Raw genomic sequence first — 21,955 nt, 5'->3', positions numbered from 1 at the left:
ATTTTCATTATTTACATATAAAACATAAAATATACAGTACAAGAATAAACAATATTCATTATTACAGATTTTATATTCTCATATTAGTCACGAAGTATTATATTTCTTGCACACTTTCGAGTATTTTATTGCCTGTTATTATGCAATCAGATGCAAGAACAAGTTGAATTCCAGTTGATTTTTCTATTAATCTACAAGCAGCTATTTCGGCATAAGTGATACCGCCTATAATACATATCACCACCATTTTCGGCTGTAACGAACCACGTCGACCACTTACAACGCAGTTTGATAAATTTGCCAGTTCTTCGAGATTCTTAGAGTCCCTTTCTTGACTCATAACAACATTTAATACTTGAGCCTGTAGAGATATAGTTAATTATTTAAATATAAGAATAAATGAGTTAAACGAAGAAATTACTTGCTCTGTATAGTAGTAAGTTGAATTTCGATTTTACTCTACATGAATAATTAATTACCTTCATACAGGTAAGAATTAATGAACAAATCGTATTAAAAATGATACTAACAATCACAGGAATGTAAGCATTGTTGAACACATAACTGGGACATGTTCGTCTTTTCTGGTCTATTTGTTTGGCATAACTTGGCAAAAGTTTTAATTTTTGTGCATTATTGTTCCATTCGCTATTCCAATTTGGTAATTTGTGCAAAATATTTTCCGTTCTGCTCTTTAGTAGACCTATGCTTTGCAGTTTATAAATTAATGGTATATGTTTATAACCGTGCGCGTGAAGATGAAGTTTCTGGATAGAGTATAGCTCGTTTTGAGTGATGCCGTCACTCGCGATGGACAATAAACATAACAAACGTAAAGCTCTCAATGGATGATCATCTGAAAAATTTATTGTTTTACAAACGATACTGTAATCTTAAGGTATATAGTAGTAATAAGGTATACATACCTATGTGTCTTTCAATATGAGTTAAGCATTCTTTTCTATCTTTACATTCAAGTATAGACTTCTCTATTTTTTGTAATGTTTGAAAGTCGGAACCTAGCATATCAGCAATAAGTTGACAAGCAGAAATATGAAAAGCCAGTTGACGCGTCATATCCCTCGTTTTTTGCAATCTCGTTGCTACGTATCGCTCCATTTCGGACAACTTCATTGTTTGTATAGCATCCTGTTCAGCTAATATACAGTATCAAAGATATTACTGTTTTCTATCGAAATCAGACGAAGTAAGAGGAATGTATAGAAACGTGAAACTGTACATTTTAGAGACTTAGCTTTCCCATGTAAAATGGGAAAAACATCACTGCACGGTGTGTCTCTTACTTCTCCATAAATCTGATCTTTATTTGGATCTAATTTAGTTTGAGATTTGCCCAATGTACCTGTACCAACATTTATCTCTACAACCTCGTGCAACAATCCAGCATAAGTTACAGGAGTTAGGAGTGGTGTAGCTAGATCATAATCCCTATCCATCAAAATTAGAGCTCCTATTTCATTTTCTGTATTCGATGTGCCTAAACACTTCCTTATAGATTCCATAATTTTGAATGTTTTTTGACTATGTTTACCAAATGAAAGCAAAAGTTTGGGTGAGCCAAGTATAAGTTGTAGTGACCATAAGTTGCGTGCTAATGCTGGCAGTAAAGTAGTATCTTTGTGATAATAAAGATCGGTAAACATAGGACTTTCTAAAGATAAGACATTGCCATCTAATCTTATGAATTCCCATGATAATGTTTGTACAGTGACTAATCCAGATAAGCCTAAACAAATAATGACATTCTTACCCAAATTTGACTTTAATGATCATAATTATTATTATATTTATTACTGTAAATAATCACCCTCCTCTTCAATAATAGAGTTCAAAACTGTTGGTACAAATGGAGTTACCAAAATATGATGGCACACTTGTACATGCGGTCTGATATTTGCAGAAATCTCTGACTGTATTTGATCTAATACCCTCTTACAAGAGATCAAATCACTTGAGACTAGGAATATACGTTGAGAGTTTGAAAACTTTAAACTTTGCTCCATTTTATAAATTTTGTCAATTCCATAACGTCTAAATGAAAGACAATATTATTCTATGAATATTTCACAATAATATACTTTAAATACTTATTACAGGCTATTACTTTAGTACAGAAACTCCTACAAAGCTATCCAAAATTTTCATAAGTTTTTGTTCTATCACCAAGTCTTTTGTTCCAGGAATTGCGTCCAATATTTCAACAAGTTTTCGTTGACTTATTTGTTGCAGTATATTTAATTTATCATCCAGCGTGATTTCCATGTTTTCGTCGCGCATAAATTCATTTAATTCCTAACATTATTTCGAATAAATGATTAAAATGTTATTCCGTAATCGTTAAACCGTATTTCAATTTCAAAGAAAACATTTGCGTATCTCCGATTGTTACAAATAAATAGTATCGAAGCTCTTTAACCCTCCAGGGTTATACGAATCTTGTATTTTTTATTGACTAACATGAATTCGACACAAAGCTAAATACCGTATGTGCAATTCTCGCGTCTCGTAAGGTCTATCGGCGCGTTCATCCGAATCGCGTACTTTCTCCGATTATTCTTCCAAACAATCAGAGGACCAAATAATCGAGATTGAGTTTTCACGTTTCTCGAGAAAATAGTGTTAAAAACAATTCGACTGGTGCGCCCATGTGGTAAACCTTGGTGAATCGCGTTTTCCGATCTTCCTGACGCTCCTCACGCGTATCTCTCAGTAGGGTTATTTAAAAATGGCGGACGCATCGTCTTCCGACACTACCTCAGATTGTTGCAATGAATGGTTCTCTGATATTACCTCTGAACGATCGGAGTACGTTATAGTAGGCCAGAAACCGTGTCTGTCCCACCGTCGCAGCAAAAGACATTTCTTACAGAAGCTTTTTTTAAGAGAGGTAGGGCTGCTTAACCTTCAACTAGCGGAGGCATTAATGAAACTGACAGACAGACTCGATACTAGACCTGTCAAAATACATCCTCGATTTGAACAAAAAAAAATAAGTAGCATTATGATATCTTAGAGAAAAAGAATGTTCGATTGTTTTTCGATACGCTAGTATGCTTGTTATTAGACAATCGCTATGCTAAGCATTCAATGGTTGCAAGAAAAAAATGTGCTTTTGTTCTTGCCCATGTAGATTTTCATTCCTCTTTTTGTTATGACTTGAAAAAAAAAAAACAGATGATTGCATGATATTTAAAAACTTGACAGAAAATGATGAATCATCGAAGACTTGCAAACTAAAAGTATTAGGCAATCTTATTGATAATAGTTTTTCTGGGATTTAATTTCTGAACACTGTTTCCAGTTTTGTTGCTTCATTGCATGATGTTTAAAAAAGATTATATTTATTTATAAGACTAATTAGTAGAATACACTTACGACATTGTAAAAGGATTCATTTTTATAGATCAGAGGTTGTTTATCAGCGCACAATTATGCATCAGAGGAAAGACTGTTCGCTACTGTACCTTCATGGAGACATTTACCACTTCTACATGTACTCCCAAAGTCTGCATTAGAAGCAGGGTATGTTGGAATGTTTACATATTATTGCACGAAGTAATGTGAAAGAAATAATTGTATCCTTAAGCATTTTGTAATAATAATTATTGTAATTGAAGGCACATTGTAATGGGATTAACACAATGTGGTCAGTTTTTACTTACATATACATACACAATGGATATGAGCGGCAATACTTCTTTGTATAAATACTTGTTACACTGGTGGGCTTTCACTCCAAACCATGTTGCACGTAAAGTTGCTGAAGTCACACTTTTTGGTAATTACACCATCTATAGAGAACTTAGTATTGTTATATCTCAATGGCCAATGGAGCGGAATAAGCTAGTAATACATGGCCTATGGTAAGTTTTTATTAAGCTATTTCATTCGTTAAATATTTCGATAATTATTATGTAATTAATAACAATGAATTTTTAGTACAAATTGGCTGCATCTTCAACCAACAGATAGAGCATACTTAACAATAACCACAGTACCGTCTCTCGAAAATTGTAAGGATTGTTTGAAAGTTGCTGCATCCTATGAAGAAGAAGGTGAAGGTAATGAGATAACAATTTTATTATTCAATTTATCGTTTATGAAAGGATAAAACGAGACATATATCTTCTATAGCATTGCATTCTAAATATAATTTTGAAATGAATACATTTTTTTCGTTTCTATAGAGTTGGCTGTAAACTGGGATGGTTGCGTGCGGTGTAATTGTCTTCAACATGGTCTCACTGTTCATACCACCTATGAAGTAATTTCTCCGTATCCTAGGTTCCGAGCTACCGTCTGTTTGAATTATTGGAATCACGTAGTAGTTAATACAGGAAACTTTTTACATGTACTCAGGGTGGATTTGGACATTCCAAAGTTCAAAAACCAGAAGACTTGTGATAAGCAGGACACTGTCATTCCTGATACAGTGCCATTAGATATGAGTGACGTCGAGGAATTATATTATACGAAAGTGGAACGTTACGAAAGTTCAGACGAGAAAGTAGGTACACCCGAGTGCGTGGTCGATCAATCCCCGAGATGCGAGTCGAGTATAGAACATGACTTTTTAGAAGAATTAATTAAAGTAGATGATAAGTTAGCTCGTGATCCATTGAATACCTCAAGCAGTAATCAAAGTGACTGTGTCTGTGATATAAATAAGTCTGCCGATGCTGTAAGTGTTAAGTCGTGCGAATATTCGGACATCGTTGAATATAAATGTCGAAATGCGAGTCCAGTTTCTAGGACCGAACAACAAGCGATATCGGTCAGAGATAAGATCTTGCAGGATTTCTGCGAGGATATGTCTCAGGAACTCAACATTGGTAGTGATTTAATTACTTTAGTGAAGCACCCGTCGTGTTCTCCACGGTCTACGCCTCAAAGGCTTCCCTCTGATCTCAAAACAACCACGTGGTCGTCACCAATTCTCACACCACCGTCAGATATCTTAAAGACTCGAAATTCGGAATCTAGTCATAAAAACGCACGCAGTCAACGTTCAAACTCCCCGCAACCAGGTGCTTCGGAAGATAGCAATATGACTTCCGTAAATTCTCCTCTTCACTCGGTCTCCATAAAACCTTCTTCCTCGTGTTCTTCGCGTTTAATGTCACCGCCCGTTACGCGGTCATTTCGTCATCCAAGTCCTCGCAAACGGTCTAATCTTCACTCTCCTCCACCTATCGTCAACTCCACGCAATCGAGAACGAGAGCCACGCACAAACTTATTCTTGAAGCGGAGAAAGCGTATGAGTTCACGGATGAAGCGCAGGAGACCTGCGAGAAGCTCAGTTCATTCAGAAAACGCAGACTCGCCGATAAGAAGTACGAATTTTGTGATGAAACAGAGGACGCCGAAAACATAGTTCCTTTCAAGCATATACGAGATCAATTCAAACACCGTGGCTGTTCGATACATCAAATACCATCGTCCCCGACGATTTCACCTGTATTGTCAAACGGTAGGAAGCATTGGCCAGATTCTGATCAAAGCGAAACTGATGATTTTAGTATTAATCAAGACATAGGAGTGTCGAATGATTTAACTGCAGATTCAGGTAAACAGATTACTATTATTAAGAGGAAAATTTTATTCTTGTGCTCACTCTATATTACCGTTCTAACTTGTTAGCTGAAAAGAATGTGTTACGTCCGTTGAACCAAAATCAATTACCTAATGGATGTATAAATAGAGATCGTATAGGCAAACATTCTTTAAATTCTTCTCCATTAGTTCCAAAAATAAATTTACAATATCCTACTATAAAGTGTACTGCACACTTTAAAAGAAGCTATATTGAACTTGACGATGAAATGATATCTGTTATCACAGATGTTGAAGGTATGTTTATTCGATAGTTACAGTCAAATTATGTATTAAACGAATGTAATGTTACTTGTCAAAAGAAGAAAGAATACTGTACAAATATTTCACAGATGAAGAGACAGGAGGATACGTGAGTTATCAATATGTTCTTCCTATGCATGTCCATGGATCTGGATATGTTCAAATGCAAATGATCAGCAACAGCAAAGCTGAGAAATTGGTATTGCATTTGAAACTCTGCCATTTTAAATTATTGCCTCGTGACCAAAAGGAAGTTCAATAAATTTTAATAGAAGGATGATTGCATTTTCAGATACTACCTTGTGTATCAATAAATCAATTAAGTTTTGACATCGAAACATTTTCTCACCACATTGCTGATTGGATTTGTATGAGATTTAAAAAGAGATATTGGCACTGCAGCGATTACGACATTGAAATAATAGATGTATGCGCATTAAGTGGTGATATTATTTGTTTATTAATTATGAAAATCCAGGCTAGTGAAATTAGTAGTCAAACTCAGTGGTTAGTATCATTTTACACTTAGGGATCTTTGTTACACTTTGAGCACTCAACATATGTAAAATGTATGCAGTTCTCAAGAAAGGAAACAATACGAAGTGGGATGCAAATTTACGTGGAATATTGATACAAGTCAATATAGAATAACAGACGTATTACCTATGGAAGAGGTAAAACCAGAATCCTGGAAACCAAACTTTATGAACGTTCCGAATTTTCGGAGTCCGTTGTGGAATCCAACACGACGCTTAGCACCAAAGTTAAGAGAAAAAATACAGCAACCATATGCGCACGCAGTACGATTTTTACATAACGAAATGACGCTGGCAGGTGAGAGTTTTAAATGAAATACTATTTACTGGAATGACAAAAATATGCAAAATTGTTTTGCAGGTGAATCTATAACCAGACTATATGATTTGGACAATTTGGTGGAATTCTATATTACACCAATGCCAAATTATCCTTCGATCGAATAAGGTAACTGTTGGATCAATAATATGTTGCAAACAATAATTTATTTGATACAAATCTAAGAATTTCATTATCAATAAGATAACGTGTACAATGTAATGAATGTATTGGAAACGTAAATACTATATATAGTATACATAACTATCTCAAGAATCGTTAGTTCCAAGCGCGAACAACAGCAGATATACTACGTTGTATAGATTATGTGCTTTTTTCACGAGACTACCGTTGTATAAGTTGATTGTTAAGTGCTGCTGCGTGGATTGTCCAAAACTTAATGATGTAGATTAAGTGTACTGATTAACGATACAACGAACATTGCAAGCGTTTGCTCCGATCTGTAAATTATATTCTAGCACTATGCTACGTTGACTATCTATGATATATAGATAACTTTGGTAACTACCGGATATAGATGACTAAACACTGATTGTCAATGAATGTATTGTACGTGATTCAAATTAAGAGAAAGAACAAATCGTAAAAATCATTTAGTACTTGGTCCCAAACTTAACTGGTGATCTAAAGGAAAATATATCTTAAGATCTTAATTGATTCTATGCCGAAATTTGCCCTAGCTATATTTATAGGATTAAACATTTTAATTTAATTTTTCATGTCATTTCATGATCTTGTATTATAAAGCCATTTCACCATGAACTTTTTATATCTGAAAACTATGTGAATACATTATATAAATGTGTAACATGTGCGTCTAACGAATGCACTTGTAATTTATGTAAGTACTGATTGTAACTTTCAACAAAGAACATTTAAGACTTAAGAGATAAAGTTATTTAATTGCTGAAGCAGAGACATTGAAGCTGATAAGGTCAGTTTCTTAAATGCAATAAAATTTTCGTCATTAATGGCAAACGTCTTTTGTGTTTACGTTTTTACCTTTGTAATTGTACGAGATGTTTACTGTGTGTAGATGTGTCCAACGAAAGTTGTAGCAATTCAAACAGGTATTTTTATAGGTGGTCCTACGCTAAGATCAGATCCTACTCCATCTAATTTCAAATCTGCAAGAACTTCGTCCCATGCGTTCATACATTGTTGGTAATGTCGGATTTGTCGGTCTGCCGTTGAGATTAACATATTCTTTAAATCCATTTGTTTCTCCACGTTCCATCTTTGTAAATCACTGCGCAAATTTTCATTAGCACATTCCACGCGATCCTGCAACACTTCCGCTTGTTTAGCCAATCGTGGTATTGTTTGTCCAAGTCTTTCCAGCTTTTCATCGCGAGATTCAGCCTTCCATAGCGATCCACCCCAATTTTGTGTTGATGTTGCGCCACTTGTAAGACCCATTAGCTTTTCAAACAATTTAAATTATTAATTATCGTAATTCGTTATCACGATTTAAACTAACATTAAATTCAATGTACAGACCTGATCTTTCTCTAGTCTTTTCTTTGCTAAGTCTTCGACAGTCATTTCATATTTGATTTGCATCGAATCGCGTCGAGATAATGCACTTTTAACTGCATCTATATATGAAATATACTCTCGCTCTTCATTCGGAACGCTTTCTAGAAGCTTCTGGTGAGCCATTGCATTACAATCTATTGCTTTGGCAATTGCTAGTAGAATAGGGGCGAGTTCCGGTTCAGAAGTTGCCCATAAGGTAAATATTGGATGCAGCTGATGCAGCTCAAGCAAATAGTCTGATACCAAAAATAGTATTTAATAGAATTTGTAACAGAAATATTTTAAATAATTTTGCTCTACCTTGTCTCTCCTTGTGTATACAATGATTTATTTTATCTATAGTTCCTAATTTCTCACTAAGGGCTGTACAATAATCTCGAATTTGCTCAAATTCAAACTGACGTTGTTTCATAGTATACGTGCTTGCTATATTTTGTAAAGAATCAGTCATTTTGACAAGAACATTTGCACGATTTTTACGATGTACAAGGAATTCCTATGAAGAATGAAAATATAATATTTGACAGTATATTATGTAAAGTGTCATAGGATATGCTTACAGCAGGTTTAGTAGTCAAAAAAATGTGCAGATTTTTGTCACAGCTAAGAATCGGATGATTAACAACTCTGTTAAGAAATACATGTAACAGTTTCATACGTGCTATAATAAATTCCTTAGAATAACGATCTAATTGGGCGAGCAATGTATGTTTTCCAGGCATTGGCTGTAATAATAAGATTAATATATAATCTTTTTCAAAAGCTACAACATTATCCTAAGGGCAAACAAGTAAATAATTAATTAATAGGCTTTTAATATATGCAACAGCTCACTGGTATAATATGCGTTGAATATAAATCCACCAATTTTTGTCGCAACCAAATAAAATCATTGTAACGTCTTCGAACAATGTATTCTCCCTCCTCAAATTCTGGTCTTGTGGACTATGATAACATAGATACAACGTTGTTAAGAGAACTTTTACTAAAAACTGCCAAACATAAAATCAAAATGAAATTAAACCTACCCTTGTTGTTATACGAAAAGTAATATAAGTTTCAAGTGTTTCAAGATGTTTTTGAGGATTGTCTACTTTTACTTGTAGGTCTCGAGGATCTATTTGAAAGTCTGATATCTCTTGTTCAGGTAGAGTAGAGAAACTATCAATGGAAGGGGATGCTATCTGAAAATTGATATGTAGCTTTTCATTGTTTTTGTAATATTATTGCTACATTCGAATGGAACCCACCACTGTTGTACACGTCAATTATTTATGTTATTTTAATAGTGCTTCTTAAAACTTATTTAATATCATCTGTCAAAAACATTTCAGGTTATACTCTTACCACAGAACCTTCAATGGAGTTACTGCAATTTGAGAAAAAGTCTGCATCGCGGCTTTCCTGTTTGACAATACTTCCAACTGCAACTGTACTCACTTCTAAAATCGCGGTATCTTCCGTACCTTTTTCTTCTAATTTCTCCACTTCAGTTTCTAAAGAAGTCATCATCTTTAAACTGTCAAGCAACAGAACTTACACTTCACGAACTGCGTCACAGCTGCGCAGCATTACGCGAAACACGAATGCGATATACGAGCATCGATCACGTTTCGAAGAAACTTTTCGCTAGGAAAATTTCAATCGTAATCACCTTATATTTTTAGAAATATATATATATATGTTTACTGATAACAATACGTTTAATCTAACATATAATAGATATATAGAATTACGGTACATAAATATTATGATTTACCCGCCTTTTTTTCTTACATTTATGCTATGAGACGTTGTATCGTAACGCATTGTTGTTCTTTCTATAATTGAATAGCTACATTTCGATTCTCACTTGTTTGTGAAGCGTAGCGGAAAAAATTCACGACTCTACGAAATAAGAAGCCAAATATTTTGCGCCCGTGGAAACCGTATCTCTGGGATACATTCGACGCTTTTTCCCGCGATCAAAAATTCAAAACTTTCGCGAGAGGGATGGACTGGCCGGAAGACGACGAGTATAGTTCCATTTTTCCCAAGAGATATTCCATATTGATGACGGAAGAACCCTCGTTGCCAATTATATATTACCGATCTCAAAATCCGTTATCTAGTAAGTTTATTTTCATCCTGAAAATATAAACGAAAGTTTCTAAAATTGTTATAAATTCCCAAACTATATAATATTACACGTTTAGTAATTTCTAATATTCTCGTTAACTTTATTCGCTTCTTTGACATAGTATCGAACAACAACCAAGCTTGCCTAAATTCAATAATTCATGAGTTCATTGTATCTTGATAATTTCGAACAACGCGCTTCGTAAAGACGCGGTGTTATTTGTTCGATTCATTGATTTGAACGGACCAACTAAACATTAGAATTGATTAGTGAAAACGCTTTAGCATACTGCGTGCATTTAATTAGGTAAAAATCAACAACCGATCGAAAACTTATATTTATCGGAGTAAAACAAATGTCATAATGCGGGCTCTCTGATACGATGTGTGGTGTGCGCATTAATATGCGATTGCGCACGCACGTAAACATGTTCCAATAAGTAAAACGTTATTTTGATGTAGAAATAATATTTACTGTTCGAAGAATAAGAATTCCTTACAAAAATAATTGAAATTAAATTCTTGCCCAAACAGAAATTATAGATTTCAACGATTTAACGAAATACCTGATTGACTATCAGAGTAAAAAGAGGGGCACCGTGGAGCTCTATAGTGCTGTATCAAAAGTTCGATGTTTCCAGTGCGATATATGCATAATTTTTGTGAATAGAATTGTCGTAACTACATTACACTTAATTTTTGGTAAGATTTACAGGATTCGTCGTTCAAAATTGAGTAGTATATCAGAATTTCCAGCTATCTTATTATCATTTACAAAATTACAAATACTTCGTTAAGAAAAAAATATAAGATTCGTTCAAAATGTACTAAAAAATAACGAATGAGCATCGATACGTTTACTAATTACATGGAACGTGAGATTAAAGTTTAATTTAACATCATCAATTGGAATTTAAAATACCGAGGTAGGATACGTATCTACATACTTCTGAAGTGCATATACAGAGTGTCGTTTAGAAAATAGGAGTCAGTTTGACATATACATTATCGAGAAATTTTTCGAATTGATTTCTGTGTCGAGAAAGAATCTTCGCACAAAAAGATTTTATTTTACGTTTTCGATTTTTTTTTTTACGGTGAGTCATTGGTTTTTTGGTTTTACCTTGAAATTATTGAACATACTAAAGTTCGAACGCAATGTTTCAAGGTTTGATTCCATTTATAAATATTATTTTTGTTTTTCGAAATACTTGTATGAAATTCGAACGTATTCCATCAGATTTGTGCCTCTACTCATGATATATATCATTTTGCTGTTAGTTATCAATCTCTTTTTGGTTGTACCTTAAACTTATCGAACACTCGGTATAATAGGGGTACTGCACCCTCGTAGCCGCTGTATTTCGTACGGTAATGGTTGTGACGCGGGCAGTGATGCCGTAGTCAAGGAGACCGCAGTAGCAGACAACCAACACTCCGACTAGCCGTCGACAACAAAATATACAGGTTCGTCGAAGTGTGCTACTCCGTTTTTCCGCTTCTACGGTGGCTTGGCTGTTCGCGTGGTTTCCTGGGTGACAGGCACGGCTATTCCTTAAACGGGAAAAGACCGACTGAAATACGTGGGGGAACACGTTCGGCCGCGCAAGTGCGCCCGGGCGTCGTGTTGAGAGTACACGCCATTCATGAAGACAGGTGAGTAAAAAGAGACGTACAAATCGCGTTTTGTTACCATTCTAATTACGATCCTCCTGATACAATGCTTCGTTTTCATGATTTTCTTGTACGTGCACGCGGGAATAACGCATATGTTCTGGAACTTTGAAATTCGAGCGCGTTATTGACTTCGCGATAATAATTTTATAGTTGACAATATGTATTCATTTAATGATAGTCAATAGTCGTAATTTTAATATGAGACAGTATATTCAAGAATATATTGATTTTTCATGATTGTATGACCAAATTTCTTAATTTTTCAGTATCTTGTCATTGTCATTTGTTTGTTGGTATCGAGTTTTCCAATGTGAACTTACTGTTTTAAGTCATTGTATTTAATTAATCACTTTGTTTTGTCTGTAATATACAAGTTTTACTTAACCCTTTGTATATCTATGTAAGAGCAAAACAAGGATTATTCCAGTAAGGAACTATATTTATATTTAGTTAATAGACCATATTAATATTACATTTTTAAAATTTTTTTCTTAAAAATTCTGTAATATTTTTTGGTTCACTGGTTCTTTCGAACATCTTTCTTTTTCAATATTACCTCTAACAGCAGGAAACCATTACAGATTTCTTGCGTTCTATATTCCCCTATTACATCACGCTTTACCAATTTTATTGTGCACCCTTATCCAGGGGGTATATAATATTTGGAAGCCTCTGTGTAGCTTTTAATTAAAATGGGCTTATCAATTATATCAATGAACTTCTTGAGGCATGAAAGAAGAAGCACGGCTGAAAAGCAACTACCTTTAATTATTCCATTACTGCTTGCAACATATTAAATTATTTTGTTCTTTTATATAGTATTTATGAAATTACCAGTGCAATCAATTTGAAGCAATATGCATTTTAATTATTTCCTATTTTCTATATGTTCCAATAATTGTATGATAACATTATGAAAGAGTTATGCAAATTTCTGATTTTATAAAGATTTAAAAGAAAATAATAAAAGAACAAAGAACATATATTGTAAAGGAACAGATACAGTGTGCAGAGTAGTCCCAAGCATCAGTCATGCATAACACAAGCCAGGTGTACACATGGTATGTTTTCCAATATAATCATCGGTTTACAGAATGACATAATACTTTGTGTTAAGCAATATATGCACGAACTACTGTTTATTTCTTCCATTATATACTAAATTAAAAAGAGAACTTTAAATATTTGGTTTATAAACTGTGTTTGTAGAAAAAGAAATTGTTTCAAATTAACTAACAAACCTTATACCTTTCTTCTAGTAGAATATGTACTGAAAATTTTCATATCCTTCTTAATAGTAAAGCTTTATTCTCTTCGCAAGCATTTTGGATAATTAAAGAATTTATTGCTACCAGTAAGAAGGGAGTTTTAATACTCTCTAATTGCATCTATGATCTGACCTTTTCTACTGATACTTCTAACCCTCTTGAAAAAGGGCCTCTATATGTCCAGTCACGCGTACGGTGCATTTTAACCATCACCCCTCTCCCTCTCGTTTTCTTCCCTTTGAAACATTGTATTTGGTACCTGCCACCCTACAGGTACAGAATTTACCAACACATTTTGGTGTACGCTCGTTGCAACAATGACGTGTTCATTCGTATTGGGAGCTTTTCGGGGCTTCCCTTTGATCTACAGATTATTGAATGCTGCACACCTGCGAGAAATTACGTAGCCGATCTATCTTATGTAGGTTAGGGTGCCTGTTAATCTGTCGGTATATCTAATGCCCAATCCGGGCGTCGTCGTTCGATCATATTCATTTTTTCTATTTCTAAACATACACACACGCACACACACACACATATACATATACATATATATATATATATAGCATGTATTGCTAAAATTACGATGATACAAATGATAATTCTACGATGTATTCTATATCGTAATATTTTTTTTCAATTTTCTAGCAACAATATGCATGAAAACTTATCGTTAGAGAATAATAAACGATCGACATATCTATACAAATTGTATAGAATACCATATTTACGCAACAGACGTAAATAAGGTTTGTATTTGATGAGAAAAAAACCTTTTGTCTTTTCTACTTTTAATTATAAGTTCTTTAAAAGTATTTTTTTTAGTTTGCATAATATATTTGATAGTAGTTTTGTTTCTTCCTCTGATCACTCACCTTTCAAGCTAATTGTGTTTTGAAAGATGATCAAATTTATAAGGGGATATTATAGTTGTAGTTCATGCATTGAATCTGTTGGAAGACATTATTGATATTTGTTGCATTCGTGTGTGTTATATATCTATGTTACAGATCCTTCCCTTCAGAAACGGGGAGGTAGCAGTGGTGGCGATACTGTGGGAGTAGAGAGAGGTGAAGGAGTGATTGCCATGGCTACGACGGGAGCTCAGTATGCCCTCGCAGCATCCACCAGAACTAATAACAGTGGGGGTAGCTCTACGACAGTAGGGGTGGAACCTAAGCCAAGCGTCGTTGTCGTGACTACTTCCAGTTCCAGTGGCAGTGGTAATGCAGCACAGAGTCAGTCGACAAGAGGCCAGCAGCTCATCACTGTTGTTACTAGTCCTGATCCTTCCAGCTCAAATAATCTGCAACCTATCCAGGTTTGTTACATTAAATTATACTGATCATTTGTTTATTCATGGTAAGATTTTTTTTTTTTAAATTTAATGCTAATTTAAAAAGTGTTTTTTATTGAGATTTGAAACATAAATGTATTATTGATATTTTGTATGCAACTAAATCAGGATTTATGGAAAATACGATTTTATTTATTTATCGTATGATATTGAAATATATACATAAAGATATCCTCTCTAAATATTAATATTATTATATAGAACTTTGCTGTTGATCATGAGGACACGCATACTATAAATAATAATTTAGTTATTGGTTCAGGATCCACTTGAAACCGCTGCAGATTCTTCCAACGGCTCAACAGGTACTCCGGCACACGTTACAGCGCAAGTTGTAGTGAACACTACTCATTCGGGTCAACACACCCTCGTGGATTCAGACACAGCATCTACATCAACTGGTACTATTGTCAGTGGTTCTCCGCATTTTATCACTGTAACAGGTGTGTTTCAAATAAAATAAATTGTTACATACTTTTATTTCATCTGCTTATCAGTTTACAAAGTTGTTGATTACAAACGTATGAAAAAAAATCTGTTCAAAAAATTAGTTTTACCGCGATTAGCAATTATGTATCATAAAAAAAAATAATGTTGATAAGTTGTCAAAAGACTTTTTACAAGTTGTTTATATGAGGGGTGAGTATCAGAATCAGTTTGAAAAATTATAGTGTTTGAGTAGAGATTTGGCCCTTTCCATGCTGCTGAAAAACATGCACCTCTCTTCTTCTACTCTGACTACACTAGGCACCGGTGATTCACCATCTTACGCGTCCCTCACAACGGCAGTAGGTGAGGGCAGAATATAATCTGCATGCATTATTCTCGTTAATTATATGCAGCATATCTATAAAACTACAATATATTGTGTTGATCTACACTTGATTTTGCATGTGTTGATATATTTCTTACATTAATACAAGATTTCATTAGAAGAGTGCAAGCATTAACACTCTATTTTTTCACCTGATTTCTTAACAAGGTATAATTCTGTCACACTTAAATGTTTATGAATTTTGTGAAGTTTTATTTATTTGAAAATCAGTTGCTGTAAATGAATTAAGATGCATTGTATCTGTTTCAGTGTCAGGTGAACCAGAGGCAGTGGGGTCCGAGTCAGTTACTCATCCTACTTATGTTCAATATGTTGAAGGGGATGGTTCCACATATATACCGGCAAATGGTCAGATGTGAGTATGTAAATATTGCAATTAACCCAAAGACAATTGGTTTGTAATAAATCGATCGTATTATTTATCGTTCTATTTATACTAAAAATGAAATTATATAATGTTTCATTGAATTGTATAAATTGTATATTTGTAGGACATATCCTGTATATGCTGTTGGAGAAGCAGGAGCAATGTACACTCCTGCTTCAAGTCAATATTACACACCGGCATCTACCCCGGTGACCTATGCACAGGTAATTTATAAAATTGTTAGAACCACAGCGTCAATTGAAACACGACACGCGTCTTAAAGTATAATTATCAACAATGTTGTACGAATTTAGGTCACTGGTCAAGGTTCAAATTCAACAACCGGACAATTATTATCTCAGGGTAACGGCACGTATCTAATTCAACAAAGCGTCGTAGATGGAGATCCGACTGCACATACGTTGATATCTGCAACTGCACGTGCTAGTCCACAGACAGAAAATGCGGTAAGACAGTACTGCATGTTTATAGTTTTTATTTCAAACTGCTTTTCTTTTTTTCTGGTTTTTTCTTTTTTTTTTTTTATGTAAACTTTTAGACTGCTAATTTATGTTTCTGCAGGCATGGGAGCCCTGCATGGTTGTAAAGGGATGAAAAGAGTGGTTTTATTTGATAATTTCATATTTTTAACTTAAAAATGGATGATAGTTGTGATGGCAGTTATACTTTTTAGAAATATAAGTTTTGTTCTTTTTTTGTAAATGAAAAATTATAAAAACCTAAAGTTCTTTTTTAAATTGGGGTTAACAAGCTATTGGTATCTTGGGTTGTTTGATAGGAAACTGTGGTTAGCGGGGGTGGAGGGGCATACTTGATCAGCGGTAATTCAGGAGGTACTGCTGTCACCGTGGAAGACGCTGCAGCTGCCGCAGCAAACATGACGCATGCCACTAGAGTTTCTCAAGCAACAGTAAGCTGATATATAATCTGTATTTGCAGGCTTTACCATATACTAATTTGTTGTAGCACGTTTGTTGGCATTAACTGCTTGCTTAGGGATGCTTTTTGTACATAAGTTCAAAATTTTATTCATTTCAGTAATAACACAAGTAAAAACATTTTTTCTAACATGATTGTAACTAGTATGAATGTTACGAGTAATTTAATTAGTATTCTATATTTAACGTTGATTTGTTTTCAGTATTGCATTGGGTACATATTTCTTTTGTTTGTATAAAATTCATTTTTAGTTAGAAAAAATAAAATTCCCTTCCGTGTTCATAATTCATAATATTTGTTAAATAAATAGGTTCACTGGTTACTTGAAAATTATGAAACAGCGGACGGAGTTTCTCTTCCAAGATCTACCCTTTATAATCATTATTTGCGTCATTGTTCTGAAAACAAATTGGACCCTGTAAATGCGGCAAGTTTTGGAAAATTAATACGTTCCGTCTTTTTGGGTTTAAGGACTAGGCGGTTAGGCACGAGGTAATTAATCTTGATGTTGTTTTTGAACGTAGTTTATATAGAAACATATCAATAAATGGGGCTATTTGTGACTTTTTATAGAGGAAATTCAAAATATCATTACTATGGGATTCGTGTCAAACCTAGTTCTCCTTTAGTAATGTTAAATGAAGATGGAACCCCTCGTCAGCAACAGAGTGCAAATTCACAAACAAAACGATTTAAATTTGTGAATCAAAAGCAAGATACTACGTACGAAAATAATACACATTCAAACACAAATATTTCTTCAAATACTTCGCCGCCACAGTATCATCAATACCTTGGTGAAGCGAGTGGCGCTATTCCTGAATTTCCCGAGATAATAGTGGGGCATGGTTCATCCCCCCCAGAAGATTGCACGTTAGAAGATATTGACACATTCCGTAGCATATACAGAGAACATTGTGAAGCATTTCTGGATGCTGTTCTCAATTTTGAATTCGCTACTGTAGAAAGTCTTTGGAGAGAGTTTTGGCGTAGTCAGGACAATAATAATGGCGATGAGTGCGAGGAAGAAAAATATTTATCAAAGTAAGATTTTTAAGAGAAATTTCATTACATGTTTTGCAAGTTAATTAAAGGAAAACAATTCTAACTGTATGTATTGTGTATCTAGAACCAAATTATATCAAATGTGTAAATGTTCAGAAGTTCAAGATTTCATTAGAAAGGTTGATTACACATTTTATCAAAACTTGGTGGAAGTATTAATGCCTAATGTATTGCGACCTATACCAAGTGAGTTGCATCAATCCTTTCTTTGTGCACTTATGATTTCATATTATTGTATTAATATATGGTTCTTAGGTTCATTGACGCAGTCTATTCGAAATTTTGCAAAAGGACTAGAATCATGGCTGACATCAGCAATGGCTGATTGTCCAGAAGAAATGACTCAGATAAAGGTACTACGAATACTGGTATTTGGTGGTGTTACATTTTATTTTATATGCATAATTATCTTCCAGACTATTTGTTATTCGAAAAAAATGTTTCCAATAAAACTTACTCTCTTTCGAATAGGACTTTTTATGATGGACACAAATATTGATTAGGTGGAAATGCCTTCTGAATTACTAAATGATCTTTGTTTTTTCCCCCAATACAATTATGTATTTTCATTTAGTTAGACGTGTAGTTCATTAAGAAATGAATTCATTGATGTAAAAACTATTCACTGAATTAAGTTACATACTTCCTCGGAATAATGTAAATCCTGCTGTAAACATTTTGTCGAATAACAAAGAGTACAGGAGATAATTATGTGAATACATTAAAAGACGCATCCTGTATAATGTTAAAAATTATATCTTTGTAAGCTGTTCCTATTATAAACAAACCTTTATTTTAGTTAACCGCTGTATCTGCATTTGCTCAGACACTAAGGCGTTACACATCACTGAATCACCTTGCTCAAGCAGCACGTGCAGTGCTTCAAAATTCTAGTCAAATAAATCAAATGTTAGCTGATTTGAATCGCGTTGATTTTCACAATGTACAAGAACAGGTATTTACAGTAGTTAAACGGACAAATGATGTATCAATACGATTCTCTTTACAGCTGCATAGAATACATAGACACATTTTTTCCAGGCTTCGTGGGTATGTCAATGCGATTATGCAATGGTGCAACGCTTGGAAGCAGACTTTAAAGTAACATTGCAGCAACAAAAGTCATTAGAAAATTGGGCGACTTGGTTAAAAAGTGTCGTGACGCAAGTTCTTAAACCATTCGAAGAGAAACCTACGTTTGCAAAAGCTGCTCGTCAATTTTTACTCAAGTGGTCCTTCTATAGGTAATAAATTTTAATATACGAAGTATTATTACCAATTCATTGTTGTTTTCGTTTTATTCATTCAACAGTTCCATGGTCATTCGTGATCTTACCTTAAGAAGTGCAGCTAGTTTTGGGTCTTTTCACCTAATTCGATTATTGTACGATGAATATATGTTTTACTTGATCGAGCATCAAGTAGCTGTTGCTACAGGAACAACTCCAATAGCTGTAATGGGAGATGTGCGTACTATTTGTTACTGTTATATACCAGGGATGGAGAACCTTTGGTATTGAAAATCGCATGTCACTTCACAGACCCTTATAATGACATACATTTTGCGTACAGTTAATTTTGCTAAACAAAATGATTTGCTAAGAATGATTTTTTGTTTATTCTCTTTTGTTTTAACGTTTTGTATCCGCAGCACACTACACCAATCATAGAACAGTGGATATATCAATAAGAACTGTTAATAGTTTAACATTGTACATTCAAAATAAGAATTTCATAATCTTAATTAAAGTACATACCGTTTAGTAATATATAATATATAAACGAAAAAAATAGGTAATTGATCAAATTTGCGAAAAGGCCGTAGGTTCCCCATCCATGCGATAGATGATATATTTTTTATAATTCTGTAATTCAGTCCGTTGTATTTCCTTTCAGAAAAGTCAAAATTGCTCTTTAGTCAGTGCATTTGGTGCTACTTCTAATGGAGGTGAATGACTTTTCATTTATATTTCTGACCCGTAATCTATAAAAACTATAGTGTCTTAAAGAATGTTTTTTTTTTTTTTAGATACATCAAACACAAGTCAATCAAAGCGTATGAAACTAAGCTAACTGCGTGCCTACGCCCTTTAGTTTGCAAGTAAGCCAGTAGCACCTGAGAATGGAATTTTAGCACAAGAGCATGCCAGGCCTACTAACACACTAGTCCCATAAATTATAATTTTGTATAAGACAAGATCTTGTCGTATTATGACTTAACAAAGAAGATTTTTGCATAACGCCCAGAATGTATACAATCTAATAAGTAAGTTTGTGTGATATAATATGTAGGAATACGTAATTGCAGTCTTGCTTTATACAAGAAAGCATATGATTCAAGTGTAAGGTATCGCTGGCACGATGTTTAGTACGTTAATGTATCATCTAGTCGAAACATCATTGAAAAATATTTGGGACCATGAATTTGTCATGTCCTTATAGCATCGATATCAAAAGTTTACTTGAGCGAATATTTTATTTCTTCGAGGTTCTACGAATTCTGATGTTTAGAAGAATTCAAATGCCTTATTTTAATAAAACAAATTGATTTGTCAACAGGCCATCCACGATTCGAAATTCGCGTTACTTAATATTTTACTTTTTAACAATTAATACGCTATATTTTTAAAGCATGTTACGCGAAAATAAAGTCGAGTGAGCTTAAAATAGGAAAAGTCAGTTTGTGCAAAAGAAAACGTTCGGGGAGAAACATTATTTGCGGGAAAAAATGGTAGTCCTGCATTCATATCGACGGATTCTATTTTGCACAAAGTACTCAATAACATTTTACTAAATCCGCCCTGCCGACGGTATTGTCAAAAAATTAAAAAAAATATTCCTACTGGAGCAGATGCAAATTAGGTTATTATAATTATATAACAGTACGAGTTTTAGATATTTCCAACATTCATATTTTTTAATGTGATTTATTAATTATACATCGAGCTACGTAAGAAATTCTGTTCTAAGCCGTCTGTTACACTCTATATATATTCTTTCAGTATTTTTAAACGAATAGTACAAAACAACAGTGGAAAAGTATGGATGCAGCGATATATAAAGTAATCGTTTTGATTTACTGATAGAATATACAGTATGGCTCTTGCATTAAATGTACATACATATACAAATGGTGTGGCAGATAGAACAAGTGCACAGTTGTTGAAGTTTAAAAAAAAAAAACAGAACAAAAAGAGTAACAGTAGAAGCTGTGAGTGTCTTCAAACATGCTTCGCATTTAAATAATTTTAATATATTTACTATAAAAAGAAAGTGTGTGTCGATATATCGTTTATATTTGTAGACACTCAAGTAACTCTTCTGTGTAATAAAGTACTAGGATTAAGTGTGCATCGTGAATTTCACGTCACATTTCTTTTGTTATATATATATATATATATATATATGTATATACATACATACATATAAGCTATTTCAAATGTTGAAAACATACGTAATATTTTTCTTTTATGTACAGCGTTTAAAGTGCTGCTGTTCATTCATGAAATATTTACTAATTTATTATTATAATTAAATTGAATTATGTGAATATATTTTGTAGCCACTTCTTAAACATTGAAGATTGCACAAGATGATGGCTGAATTGACGGCAAATAGACGAATTTAATTTTTATTTATAATATGACACCAAAAGACTTACTCTAATTTAATATATTCTTTTCCATTAGCATTTTAGTGTACTTTGAAAGGGAATATAATCTGTTGCATATTACAGGATCATTAAAACTTTGTATGTGTTATTTTTTATTTTCACAAACATTCGTTCCATGTCTCCATATTTTCATATACTATATATTTATATTTTATGTACTTGTACTATCTTATGTATTCGATTCATATGCTGAGTAATGTAAATGATTATATACACACTATCATATCTCATTAAATAAGTACAAAGTTTCAATGAAGTTGATATGTACTGCTTTATATATTTTTCCAATAACTTGTTCATTATGGTTATCAATTAATGTCAAAATGCTTATTAAAGCAACAC

At 33.7% G+C, this 21,955-nt stretch overlaps 4 protein-coding genes across 8 annotated transcripts; 2 read left to right on the top strand and 2 right to left on the bottom strand.

Moving 5' to 3' along the window:
• Window positions 1-59: 59 nt before the first annotated feature.
• LOC122400212 (vacuolar protein sorting-associated protein 33B) lies at window positions 60-2,693 on the bottom strand. 3 transcript variants are annotated; one of them, XM_043401554.1, is made up of 7 exons: window positions 2,504-2,693; window positions 2,126-2,313; window positions 1,829-2,052; window positions 1,241-1,747; window positions 927-1,157; window positions 531-856; window positions 60-361 (listed from the first exon to the last, which is right to left on the bottom strand). In XM_043401554.1, the coding sequence occupies exons 2-7, from the start codon at window positions 2,296-2,298 to the stop codon at window positions 98-100; spliced, it is 1,725 nt and encodes a 574-aa protein (XP_043257489.1). In that variant the 5' UTR covers window positions 2,299-2,313; window positions 2,504-2,693; the 3' UTR covers window positions 60-97. The 3 variants fall into 3 exon arrangements, with proteins under 3 accessions (XP_043257489.1, XP_043257490.1, XP_043257488.1); XM_043401555.1 differs by having other exon boundaries at window positions 2,134-2,693; XM_043401553.1 differs by having other exon boundaries at window positions 2,126-2,692.
• Window positions 2,693-6,894, top strand: LOC122400183. Its single transcript, XM_043401509.1, has 10 exons — window positions 2,693-2,908; window positions 3,425-3,543; window positions 3,639-3,884; window positions 3,961-4,082; window positions 4,209-5,588; window positions 5,663-5,872; window positions 5,968-6,077; window positions 6,171-6,385; window positions 6,456-6,712; window positions 6,776-6,894. Exons 1-10 carry the CDS (start codon window positions 2,747-2,749, stop codon window positions 6,859-6,861), a joined length of 2,907 nt encoding a protein of 968 aa, XP_043257444.1. The 5' UTR covers window positions 2,693-2,746; the 3' UTR covers window positions 6,862-6,894.
• On the bottom strand, window positions 3,759-9,846 carry LOC122400218 (sorting nexin-30-like). 3 transcript variants are annotated; one of them, XR_006259339.1, is made up of 8 exons: window positions 9,641-9,846; window positions 9,322-9,477; window positions 9,128-9,238; window positions 8,854-9,018; window positions 8,594-8,789; window positions 8,255-8,529; window positions 7,757-8,176; window positions 3,759-3,812 (listed from the first exon to the last, which is right to left on the bottom strand). XR_006259339.1 is itself a non-coding variant. In XM_043401561.1 (7 exons), exons 1-7 carry the CDS (start codon window positions 9,803-9,805, stop codon window positions 7,817-7,819), a joined length of 1,428 nt encoding a protein of 475 aa, XP_043257496.1. In that variant the 5' UTR covers window positions 9,806-9,846; the 3' UTR covers window positions 6,931-7,816. The 3 variants fall into 3 exon arrangements, 1 of the variants encoding a protein (XP_043257496.1); XR_006259338.1 differs by lacking the exon at window positions 3,759-3,812 and adding an exon at window positions 6,931-7,533; XM_043401561.1 differs by lacking the exon at window positions 3,759-3,812 and having other exon boundaries at window positions 6,931-8,176.
• Window positions 9,847-10,285: 439 nt separating this feature from the next.
• LOC122400186 (DNA-binding protein RFX2) lies at window positions 10,286-21,091 on the top strand. The gene is made up of 17 exons (XM_043401514.1): window positions 10,286-10,403; window positions 14,367-14,677; window positions 14,964-15,156; window positions 15,461-15,505; window positions 15,798-15,903; window positions 16,040-16,139; window positions 16,230-16,382; window positions 16,715-16,846; window positions 17,186-17,367; window positions 17,449-17,919; window positions 18,005-18,126; window positions 18,196-18,293; window positions 18,740-18,895; window positions 18,982-19,184; window positions 19,253-19,406; window positions 19,837-19,888; window positions 19,970-21,091. Exons 1-17 carry the CDS (start codon window positions 10,286-10,288, stop codon window positions 20,011-20,013), a joined length of 2,640 nt encoding a protein of 879 aa, XP_043257449.1. The 3' UTR covers window positions 20,014-21,091.
• Window positions 21,092-21,955: the final 864 nt, after the last annotated feature.

This window comes from Colletes gigas, unplaced genomic scaffold (genome assembly GCF_013123115.1).
Source record: "Colletes gigas isolate AHSC1104 unplaced genomic scaffold, ASM1312311v1 Colletes_gigas_Sc00016, whole genome shotgun sequence".
Classification (NCBI taxonomy): domain Eukaryota; kingdom Metazoa; phylum Arthropoda; class Insecta; order Hymenoptera; family Colletidae; genus Colletes; species Colletes gigas.
The sequence above is the reverse complement of the archived record's forward strand: the minus strand, read 5'-3'. Positions and strand labels throughout refer to the sequence as shown.

Excerpts from the sequence above, each read along its gene's own strand:
- LOC122400183 (XM_043401509.1), top strand. The coding sequence starts at position 2,747 with ATGGCGGACGCATCGTCTTCCGACACTACCTCAGATTGTTGCAATGAA. Across the intron at positions 2,909-3,424 it reads AGAAGCTTTTTTTAAGAGAG|ATCAGAGGTTGTTTATCAGC; the intron begins GTAGGGCTGCTT and ends TCATTTTTATAG. Across the intron at positions 4,083-4,208 it reads CTATGAAGAAGAAGGTGAAG|AGTTGGCTGTAAACTGGGAT; the intron begins GTAATGAGATAA and ends TCGTTTCTATAG.
- LOC122400212 (XM_043401554.1), bottom strand. The coding sequence starts at position 2,298 with ATGCGCGACGAAAACATGGAAATCACGCTGGATGATAAATTAAATATA. Across the intron at positions 2,053-2,125 it reads GTAGGAGTTTCTGTACTAAA|ACGTTATGGAATTGACAAAA; the intron begins GTAATAGCCTGT and ends TCTTTCATTTAG. Across the intron at positions 362-530 it reads ATGCTTACATTCCTGTGATT|GCTCAAGTATTAAATGTTGT; the intron begins GTTAGTATCATT and ends ATATCTCTACAG.
- LOC122400218 (XM_043401561.1), bottom strand. The coding sequence starts at position 9,805 with ATGATGACTTCTTTAGAAACTGAAGTGGAGAAATTAGAAGAAAAAGGT. Across the intron at positions 9,239-9,321 it reads CTTTTCGTATAACAACAAGG|TCCACAAGACCAGAATTTGA; the intron begins GTAGGTTTAATT and ends ATGTTATCATAG. Across the intron at positions 8,530-8,593 it reads TATACACAAGGAGAGACAAG|ACTATTTGCTTGAGCTGCAT; the intron begins GTAGAGCAAAAT and ends TTTTGGTATCAG.
- LOC122400186 (XM_043401514.1), top strand. The coding sequence starts at position 10,286 with ATGGACTGGCCGGAAGACGACGAGTATAGTTCCATTTTTCCCAAGAGA. Across the intron at positions 16,383-16,714 it reads GTCCACAGACAGAAAATGCG|GAAACTGTGGTTAGCGGGGG; the intron begins GTAAGACAGTAC and ends GTTGTTTGATAG. Across the intron at positions 19,407-19,836 it reads CAATAGCTGTAATGGGAGAT|AAAAGTCAAAATTGCTCTTT; the intron begins GTGCGTACTATT and ends ATTTCCTTTCAG.